The 10,816-nt window shown below is 43.6% G+C and overlaps 1 protein-coding gene across 1 annotated transcript in view; it reads right to left on the bottom strand.

Annotated features, from left to right (window-relative positions):
* Nucleotides 1–10,816, bottom strand: part of DHX8 (DEAH-box helicase 8) — a 28,434-nt gene that overhangs the window by 11,253 nt on the left and 6,365 nt on the right. Inside the window, exons 5-16 of the mRNA XM_060082537.1 lie at nt 10,197–10,306; nt 9,468–9,809; nt 8,942–9,086; nt 8,645–8,848; nt 7,865–7,952; nt 5,951–6,048; nt 4,823–4,970; nt 3,603–3,784; nt 2,234–2,428; nt 1,742–1,927; nt 1,406–1,616; nt 527–708 (exon numbers count right to left, since the gene is read on the bottom strand). Coding sequence (XP_059938520.1) covers nt 527–708; nt 1,406–1,616; nt 1,742–1,927; nt 2,234–2,428; nt 3,603–3,784; nt 4,823–4,970; nt 5,951–6,048; nt 7,865–7,952; nt 8,645–8,848; nt 8,942–9,086; nt 9,468–9,809; nt 10,197–10,306 — 2,091 coding nt within the window. The remainder of the gene's footprint in view (nt 1–526; nt 709–1,405; nt 1,617–1,741; nt 1,928–2,233; nt 2,429–3,602; nt 3,785–4,822; nt 4,971–5,950; nt 6,049–7,864; nt 7,953–8,644; nt 8,849–8,941; nt 9,087–9,467; nt 9,810–10,196; nt 10,307–10,816) is intronic.

Below are 10,816 nucleotides of genomic sequence, written 5' to 3'. Positions count from 1 at the left end.
CAATACACACACTCACAGTCAATTCCAGCTGCTGGAACTACACAGCTCCCTGAAATGGCCACACTCTCTCACCCCTCGGCTATCACAACCTTTCTGTCTACTCAGAATGCATGTTCTCCTCCCTTCTCATCTAGATGAACATCCACGTGTTCTTCAGGACTAGCTTAGATCCTCACTAAGTGGGTTGGCTGCTCCCCCACTGGGCATCCAGCACACCAGCAGCACGTTCACACTATATGTTAAAGGCCTGTCTACCGGTGGATGTCCCACAGCAGATAGAAGCCTGTCCTCAGACTGCAGCCCTGGTGTCTACCCCAAAGCCTGGTAGATGCTCAAAAAAATATCTGTCAAATGAAGGAAAAGAAAGGAAGAAGAGCAGGATCACATACAAGATTCTCATTCCTTAACAAACTGGTTGGACCACTTTCTAAAACATAGTAAACAAGATGCACATACACCTTAAGCAATCCCTGTTAGCGCCAGCTGCATACAGCACATGGTTTCAGAGCACAAGAGCCCGTGTTACCTTTCTGCTGCCAGGTGGAGCCGGGTCGAAGATTCGGGTCTGCATCTCACTGGGAAGAGCAGAGTACACTGGAAGGATAATCAACTCTGGAACATCGGGTCCCAGGGATTTCATTCTTTCATACAGGATCTCACAAGCAGTATCGATCTCTTCCTGACCAGTCAGGAAGACCAGGATATCACCTGAGAGGAGAACAGAAGCATTGACTTTCTGTGTGTCCTGTACAAAGGCCACAGTGACATTCACCGAACTCCAAACGATGGAAAACACACTCATATTCTGACCTCTAACAAATCAAGAGGTTTTGGTCTATCCATGTTTATTCATTTGTTTGTTGTTTTTGTTTTTTTTAATTTTTTAAAATTTGTGTCTATATTTAAATAGATGCATTTAAACCCTGCACACCATTATTTATATTTTCATCACCACCATTTCAAACATGCAAGCCTGAGACTTACAGACAGACCAATATTTAAAAGGCATTTTTTTTTTTTTTTTTTTTTTTTTTTTTGCTGTACGCGGGCCTCTCACTGCTGTGGCCTCTCCCGTTGCGGAGCACAGGCTCCGGACACACAGGCTCCGCGGCCATGGCTCGCGGGCCCAGCCGCTCCGCGGCATGTAAAAGGCATTTTTTTAAAGGTCTAAACTACAGATTTTTTTTTTAGTTTTTTTGTTTGTTTGTTTGTTTTGGCCGTATCACGAGGCTTCCAGGATCTGAGTTCCCCGACCAAGGATTGAACCCGGGCCCCCGGCAGTGGAAGCGTGGAGTCCTAACCACTGGACTGCCAGGGAAGTCCCTAAACGGCATTTTTTAAAAGATGAGCAAAAATACCCACATTAGGACTTGGTCTAAGAGGAAAAAATGCTCTTTCCCCCTACCTGGTGGTTCTGTTAAATGGATCTGCATGACAGTGATCAAGCTGGCATCCAGATAATCGGTTTCAGGTTCCTTTGTATACAGTATTTCTACTGGGTATGTTCGACCTGGGATGGTGAAGATGGGAGCTTCATAGAAGTACTGAGAAAACTTCACCGCATCCAAGGTGGCTGAGGTGACAATCAGCTTCATGTCCTGCCGTTTCTGAACCGTCTAAAGGGAAATGCAATGTAGCTTACTAAAAAGGACTGCCCGAAGAGGCACAGGTACTCAAATCCAATTCCCAGATTTCAGTTCCCAACAGGTAGAATAAGGGTCACCAAAGAGCACCTAGTTACCTTTTTCAACAATCCGAAGAGCACATCAGTGTGAATTGTTCTCTCATGTGCCTCGTCCAACATGATGATTGCATACTGAGTGAGGTCAGGGTCAATCAGGCACTCTCGGAGCAACATCCCGTCTGTCATGTACTTGATAACTGTTTCGGGGCTGGTGCAGTCCTCAAATCGAATGGTGTAGCCCACCTAAAGCAGAACAGAAGCTGAAAACCTTAAGACACAAACCTCTCCTTTTTGCAATCTCCAGGCAAGATTTTAGCCCAGGCTATTACCCATAATCTTAACAGACAGAATTTGACCAAGATGTACAATGATTTCCTCAAAGTAAAATCTGCCTTGGATTTGATCCTGAACAGATCACTGATGACCATGAGAACCCTCTCTCTCAGGAGAAACCTGAAAAAAGGTAGTATTACTCCCATTTTATAGATAGAGATTTGGGCCTTTACATTTTCTTCAGGCATTTTCAGAATAGCTTCGCCAACCGCTTACCTCTTGGCCTAAGCAACAACCAAACTCCTCTGACACTCTTTTGGCCACTGACATGGCCGCAACTCTTCTGGGCTGGGTACATCCAATCTTGCCCCTGGAAGTGTAGCCCGCCTCTGCCAGGTACTGGGTGATCTGCGTTGTCTTCCCAGATCCTGTCTCTCCGATGACAATCAGGATCTGATTGTCATGGACAGCCTGAAAACAACCAAATATAAACACGGTCTTTAAAACCTGCCTCACATTACTCTGGAGCAAAACAACTGATTATGCTCTAACACTAAAGGAGAGGAAGGGGAAACAGTAGTATACATACGTAAGATGACAATCAGAGTTTAATTTATTTTTAATGATGCATAGAAACAAACGTTAACAGTGATTTTCTATGAGCAATGTTCTTTCTTATTTTAATCACATGTATGACAAATTAAAAACTTTAAACTTTATGAGAATTCTCTTTTTAACTGACTCAAATTTTTTTTAATTTATTGGTTTCCTTAAGTTCATAAGAACACAAAGATGATGCTAAAAGCATAACTATCCAGATAGACCTAATACTTTATATATGTACATGTATTTTTTAAGTATTACACAAACATGGTTAAAGAATTCAGTAGTAAATAAGTAAGTTAAATACAGTGTCCCTTTCTACTGCCATTCCCAACTCTATAAAGTCACTTTACCCCCTAAAGTCACCTGATTTCTACACTGTTTATAACAGCAAAGGACATCCATCAACCTATATGTCTATTAACACAGGACTAGTTAAATAAGCCAGAGCACATCCACATAACAAAGCACCTAAAAAAAAAAAGGGAACAATGCTGAGCTATATCACTAAGGGGAAAAAGCTAAATACAGAACAGTACATATAATATGCTGTCATTTAGAAACACATACAGCTCATATAAAACATATAATATCTGTGTTTTTATATATATTTGTACTTCATTGTATAAGATGTTACTGAAAGGATTCCCTGGAAACTAGTAAACTCAGTTGCCTCAGGAAGGTTTAGTGGTCTTAAATCAGATCTCCAGAAAATGGAAATAAGTATCCGAAGCAAAGATTTGCCTCAATGTCAAGTCAAGCATCCCCATTATTCTTATTGTCCGGAGCTATTTGTCTGTGCAACACAATACTCTGTCCACTTGCTCTAGGGATCGCTAGTTCAAACAGATTTATTTCCTCATAGGAAAAAAAAATGTGTAGACTAATATATACATATTTTTTAAGTACTTGGAAATGTTTTTTTTTTCCTATCCCCTTCGGAAAAGCCACTTCAAATGTGCTAATTTCAATTAAAACATGTCACCCTCTTTTTAGAAAACACCCTGACTTCCCCACCAACACATCATAAAGGGCTTCCCACCTGGACCAGCTGCTCCTTCAGTTTGTAGATGGGCAGGCTCTCTCTCTGTTCAATGATTGACATCTGGGTCTTTTTTCCGTAAGAAGCTTTGTTGCCCCCAAAGGCATGCTTCTTCCACTCGGGAATGTCATTGGGCATCATCCCAATACCCCTCATGTTGGCAGCGATCTGCCTGCCTTCCGCTGCAAAGGAAAACAGGCGACTTGGTATCATCCTCATGCTACCTCACTGCCCCCTCCCCCCACACTCAACAAATCACATTTCTCCAGTGCATCCCTCCTCTCTGCTATCTCTGTCTTGAAGCCACCACCTCTCTCCTCTGAACTGTTATAAAAGCCTCCTAATTCACCGCATGTGTCTACTCTTGCTCCATCCAATCCATTTTGTAGGGCAGCCTCAATAATCCTTTGGAAATGCATCTCTGATCTTGCCACTTCCCTGCGTAGAACTTTGCAGCATTTCCCCGTGAACTTTAGGATTGAGCCCTAACTCCTAATGCCGTCTCCAAATTCCTGGCAGCCACAACTCACCCCCCACCTCTCTGCCCATCATTCTCTCTGTTCCAGCTACACAGGTCTTCTTTCCCACATCACAGCCTCAGCACAGGCTATTCCTCAGCCTGGAGCATATTCCCCAATCCCCATGCCAGCTCCTTGGACAGACTAAGCCTATTTATCCTTCGGGTCTCCACATTCCCAGGGAAGTGGCCCACCATAGCCAACTATACTCCCTGTACTTCTTATCTATGTAGCACGCATCGTGACTTGGTCAGTAATTTGGTAGTATTTGGTTAATATCCACTTGCCCCACTAAAATGTGAGCCTCATAGAGCAGGGATCATGTCTGCTTTCTTCACAGTTGTATACCCAGGTACCTAACACACACAGTAAGTATTTGTTATGACTGTATCCAGCAGTCAGTTAATATTTACTACACAAAGATTTATATGAAAAGAGAAGTTTCAAAGCTGTATGATCTTTGGAATAAAAATTCTTAAGTTATTCAGAAGAAAACAGCCAGTCTAATGATTTGACCACGGTTACGAAAACATTTAAAAAACAAAACAAACCAAAAACATGCTCTAACTGAAGGGAAGAACTAAATCACCAAAGCCAAGGCTCAATCTTTAGTTAGGTACTGGCAATGCCTTCTCCCTGTGTAGGTGAAAGCTCAGATTTTCTTTGTTTTGAAAAGTCCACAGTCCCCTCCCAGAGTCCTACCATCAGGCAGAGGATCAACCCAATGTTTGTTGAGTCCCATGGGAATAGAATCCATCTCTGCTTCCCGCTGGGCCTGCTTGAGTTCCCGCCTTTCTTTGGCGAGGGCACTCTGCATCATTGCTGCTTGGGAGAGGGAACCATCCGGGTTCTAGTGCAACAGAGGACAAGGCAACATCAGAATGGGATCTCAGCATGCATTAAATATCCAGTAAATAAAATACAGATGTGAACCCACTCAAATCTAAAAGGAGGCCCACCCAGAAGAAAGTTCATAGTAACATACCAGACTGCATGAAAGAAATGGATAAACTGTACTATATTCAGAGAAAATGAACAAGGACAATGATAAATCACTGAAGAAATTAGGGATTTGGGGCTTGAAGATGGGAACCCCAAGAGAATGGACATGTAAGAAACGGATAAGAATTCTTCTGCATGGTCCTGAGAACTAAAATTGAGACCACTGAGATGCCTCAATAAAACATATTCAGGTCTACCTAAAGAAGAACTATTGATCAGATCCATCTGGGGATGGAATGGGTCTCCTCAAGGGCTGGTGAATTCCCTGTCACCAACATTGTCAAGCAGACATGAGAAGACCACGTGGGAGGAACACTGCAGAAGGATACGTGGGCGGATTACAAGCATCAGCTGGGCTGGGAGATCTATAAGATACCCTTTTTCAAACCTAAAATTTTATCATAATTATTCAGTGAATTCTTCTCCTCACACTGCCCTCCACAACACCCAGTGCTATAGCTTTCTACTGGGGGCCCAATTGCTCAAGTGTACCCTTCAGAATTGCCCTTGAATCTGCAAGGTAATGACTCAAGCCCTAAAGCCTGGGCAAAGGCAGTGATGGTAGATCCAGCACTCATATTTATCTCTGCTTCCTCCCAAAACACACTAAAATGAGAGTATAAGAATTTAAAAGGCAAAAACAACAAAGCCAAGTCAATCTCCCTTTAAAACAAAAATATTCTGGACCCCGACCAACAGTCACTACTACCTCCCGTAGCCTGAATTCTGCTTACTCAGATCAAGTAACCTGCTCTGAAAAACTGAATTGCTGCTTTAGGAAAAGAAGTTCACTTGACACGTCCAGGTTAGGGTCTCAGTGTTTCTCACCTTAACAATTTTGATAGGGCTCATGTCCATGCTTTGCTTGGTGTGCCCTCTCAGGAATGGAGGCTCTTCCTCAACCAGTTCAATCTCAAGGTCCTCATCTAAAAGTCCCCCAAAAGAAGAATTAGCCAAAAAAAAAAAAAGAGAGAGAAATGACTGATCGTTTTCACCAAAACAATACATTTCCACAAGCATTAGCAATCTTTATCAAAGATAGCTCCCAAGGTCAAAACTCTAATGCAGGTGTCTGTTTCCCCCTCCACCAGCCATTTCTAGGGCATTTGTGCCCCAGCCCAAGAACTGATCAGAGCTTTCTTCAAAAGGAGTTAAGCCTGTGGGAAAACGCTGTCTGACACTCTAAATGGCACTAAGGCATTTGCCATCCAGCTTCATATGGAATAACTCCTAACCCATAATAGATAAGGGAAAAAAATTTTAGTTGGACAAATGGACAATACCAAATGCTGACAAGTATGTGGAACAACAAAAACTCACTTATACTTATGGTAGAAGTGTAAATGGGTACAAAAACTTTAGAAAACAATGTGGACTCCCTGGTAAAGTTGAATACACACATTTCCTACCACCCAGAAATTCTCCTCCTACATGTTTAGGAAAAAGAGACAGTCTTGCATATGTGAATTAAGAGACAAATACAGGAATTTCATAATAGAACTATTCATAAAGGTAAACAAAAAACCCAAGAAGACAGCCTATATGCCCATCAAAAAGTAAAATGAGTAAATAATCGTAAATTTATATACAGAAAAACTCTACAGCAATGAAAACGAGGGAAAAATAACTATAAAAATCAACATAGAGGGACTTCCCTGGTGGCACAGTGGTTAAGAATCCGCCAGCCAATGCAGGGGACACAGGTTCAGTCCCTGGTCCGGGAAGACCCCCACATGCTGCGGAGCAACTAAGCCCGTGCGCCACAACTACTGAGCCTGCGCTCTAGAACCTGTGAGTCACAACTACTGAGCCCGCATGCCACAACTACTGAAGCCCACGTGCCTAGAGCCCATGCTCTGCAACAAGAGAAGCCACCGCAATGAGAAGCCTGTGCACCGCAACGAAGAGTAGCCCCCACTTGCCACAACTAGAGAAAGCCCGTGAGCAGCAACAAAGACCCAACACAGCCAAAAATAAATAAATAAATTTTTAAAAAAATCAACATAGATAAATATGGAAAGAATGATGGTGACTCAAAAAAAAAAAAGAAGAAGTTCAAAAACAAACTGAACAATACAACGTTTGGGGATAGATATATAGTAGATAGTAAAACGCTAAAGGAAAATAGGAAATAACGCAAAATTTAGAATGGTGGTTACCCAAAGGAGGAAGGAGGAAGATCTAATCAGAGAGTGGCATGTATGGGTTTCAAAGGTGTTGGGAGGTAAAGTTCTACTTAACTGGGTGGTAGGTACACAGATGTTCATTTGTTATTGTTATATAAACTATATAACTATATACACAGATGTTCATTTGTTATTGTTATATAAACTATATACAATTTATTAAGGAATTTATTTCACCATTTTAAAAAATTGCCTATGGGCTAAGTCAAAAATTATTCCAGGGCAACTCAGAGGTAATCTAGGCAGATCCAGGGTTTACAGAACAATTACTAAAAATGTGAGATCAAATTCACTCCGCAAAATACAATTATGACTTTTTATATCCTAAAAACTGATTATAAGCAACAAGTGTAACAATATATACACATTTATCAGAAAAATGAAGTTTTTTGCTTCCATCGTGAGGAGACCCTTTTCCTTTGAGAGATGAGTGGTGAGACCCAAGGAACAAATGAGTTTAACCACTGGGTTAAACTACAAATAAACCCTATCCACGGCTCAACTTGCCAACCGTCCTCCCGATCCATTATCCTGCTCCATCTAAGTGGCTGGTTACCTTCTTCATCATCCACTTTAGGGAGAATGCCAGTCTCTTCATCAAAGTCTGGAAACTCTTCTTTGGAAAGGACGTTGGCAGCAATCATCTAGCCAAAGGATAAAAGGAAGCATTTGTCACCTGCTAGATCAAAACTCTTCTTTTGTAAGAGAGTTAATACAGAGATTTCATGTAGGAAACCAAGGTTTTTTCCTTTGCGGATCCAGGACTGCAGGGCCTTGAACACCGTATATCCCATCCCTAGGGGGGCACGACAATGTGGTGCCCAAAAGCACAGCTCAAGGGTCTCACCCCCAGGGTGTTATCTGCTCCTTCCCTTGACTCCATGGCATTCTGCACACCCCTTATTATGTAATATGTAAGCCTTCACAGTTATTTGTTTCAACCTACCTCCTCCCCTGGAGAAGAGATTCTCAAGGGTAGGAACCATGATAGGTCCTCATAGCCCTAGCATCTGCACAGTGGCCTGGCCAATAGCGTTTTTATGTTTACTGACTAATGATGAAAACAAGAATGAACATTTATATAATACGTAACACAGGCAGGCACTAACCTAAGAGCTTCACTTCTACTAACTCATTTAATCCCCACAGTGTCACCACTGGCCCTGTTTTACAGATGGGGGCATGGAGGCTCAAAGAGGTAGTGTAACCTGACTCAGGATCACAAGCTAGCAAGTGGCCTAAAGTCACCCAAGCCATCATGCTCCAGGGCCCGTACTCCTAAACACCATGCTACCTGCTGAATGACTACGTGGCCATAAGAGCAAATGGCCCCAACCTGCTTGATCTCCCACTTCTCCGGGTCAGAAATGCGGGTAAGGCGCTTGCGCTCCAGCGAGTCGTCCTCTACTTCAGGGGCACTGACGAGGGAGAGGTGGGTGGGTCTATCCGGATTCCTCATAGAGGTCTCCTCGTTGGTCTCCCCAACAAGATTCCGTCGTCGATTTGGGTTTAGATCTTCTCCAGTCTCTTGATCCACATCCTAAGGCACAAAAACAAGGGATATAGCCTACCTGCTGTCCTCTTATGTTTCCCTGGCCATCAGTTGTGGAAACCGGCTGGATATCTCACCTACCTTCATGCTCAAGCTGGTCTTGGTCCCAGTGAAGGACAGCACTTTGACCTTGACCCTCTGGCCTTTGCTCACCACATCAGCCACATTGGCCACACGGCCTTCCCGGCGGAGCTCAGAGATGTGCACCAGGCCTTCCCACCGCTTCCTGAGGGAGAGTCACACACGTCTGGAACATGCCTAAAACACTATTTCCCCAACCGATTTCCACCCTCGTTGGAAATGAACAAAGGGAAATGGTCTTAAACTCAAGAGGAAAGTTCCAAAAAGGCGGCCAAACAATAAAATAGGATTACCAGCCTCCCAGAGAAAAAGTTGGGGGCCAGGGGGCAACAAATTCTCATCTGTTTCAACCAGCAAAAGGGCAGATCTCCCGAAGGCAGAGGAAGGAATAAATGGCTCTATGACATTTCAAATAAAAAGTCAACTTCTAACAACCTGATACAGTAATTTTTTAGAATGTGAAAATCCCCAGTGATAAAAGAAATTCTGTCCTTCAGTGGTGTGAAAGAAGAGTACCAGCCATTACCTCAGTCCCTCCAGCTGCACAAAGCATCCAAACTGCATGATGCTGGTAACTTTGCCGTTGTAAACGTCCCCGATGGCGGGCTCTTCTGGGGGAGGGCGGTCCACATGCTTATCCCGCCATCTGTCCAGATTCCTCTCCCCATACTTGTCTCGGTCTTTCCGGTCTCTGGGGGGACTCTGACTTCTGCTCCTGGACCGATATCTAGACTTCCCCTTAGTCCTCTCCCGGGTCCGGGAACGTGACCGAGAGCGGGACCGGTGTCTCCGCTTGTGGTCTCTATTGCGGTCTCGGTCTCGCTCGCGGTCTCGCTCTCGGCTCCGCTTCTTCTTCTTTGTCTTGTCCCTAACAAATCAACAAATACCTGTTTGAAAAAGAAACCAGCCCAATTCCATCTTTGCCTTCCCAAGCACCCAGCACAGTGCCATGTACACGGCAGGTACCCACTAAATGCTGAACTGAACCAGAGTTTCAATAACCATGACATCCCTGCAGGCCAATAAAGGAGGCCACAAACATATTCACCCTCTTTCAACCTGGATTTCTATCTTCTGAACACCTCAGCATTTTCTGCCTAAACATTCTCGACAGGGAGCAATGAAAATAGATGCAACAGTATGGTACGTGGCCAGTCTAGATTCTGTAAACTTGCCCAAAATTTTGCTTGGCTGGTCCACAATTCAACTATCACCATATCCTAAACTTCCAAAGGACAGGACGCTAGGGACAAACCGGTGCTCAGCATCTCTGTGCTTCTCCTGGCCTGCCGCGCTGGGCATCAAGGCCTCCAGTTCTTTCAGGACATCCACAGCGACTTTCACATCATCCTCATCCAGCATGGTCTACAGGGGCAGAGGCAGCCAAGTTAGGAGAAGAGGGGACAAGTCACTCAAGACTCTGTACTTCAGGTACATCTACAAATCTAACACCCCCTACATTTCTGACCACTTATGTGAAGAAGTAGAGAGGACAGAGATTCCCAACACAGTTTGAGATAAAGGAAGAAGGAATGAGCAAAGGCTCCTGGGAATCATTTCTACACTTGGCACATCCCCCTTGTCCTTAATACACGCCTATGGAAGGCAATTAGATATCACCCCTCCAGTGAAAGCATGAAAGTGAGGATTATACACAGAAAACAGACGTCAAACTGTTTAAAAAGGAACTCTCCCTCTACACTCCCTCCCGTCTTTCACCTGTTTTATTTCTTTTTCCATAGCTCTATTAGCTATCAGCTCTATCATATACTTACTTGTGTATTGCCTGTCTCCTCCTCATTAGAGGAGTTTACGTGTTTATTTCCTGTCCCCACCCTAGTACTAGGATGTAATCTCCGAGAGGGCAGACACTTT

Source organism: Mesoplodon densirostris, chromosome 18, assembly GCF_025265405.1.
Source record: "Mesoplodon densirostris isolate mMesDen1 chromosome 18, mMesDen1 primary haplotype, whole genome shotgun sequence".
NCBI classification, from domain to species: domain Eukaryota; kingdom Metazoa; phylum Chordata; class Mammalia; order Artiodactyla; family Ziphiidae; genus Mesoplodon; species Mesoplodon densirostris.
The sequence above is the reverse complement of the archived record's forward strand: the minus strand, read 5'-3'. Positions and strand labels throughout refer to the sequence as shown.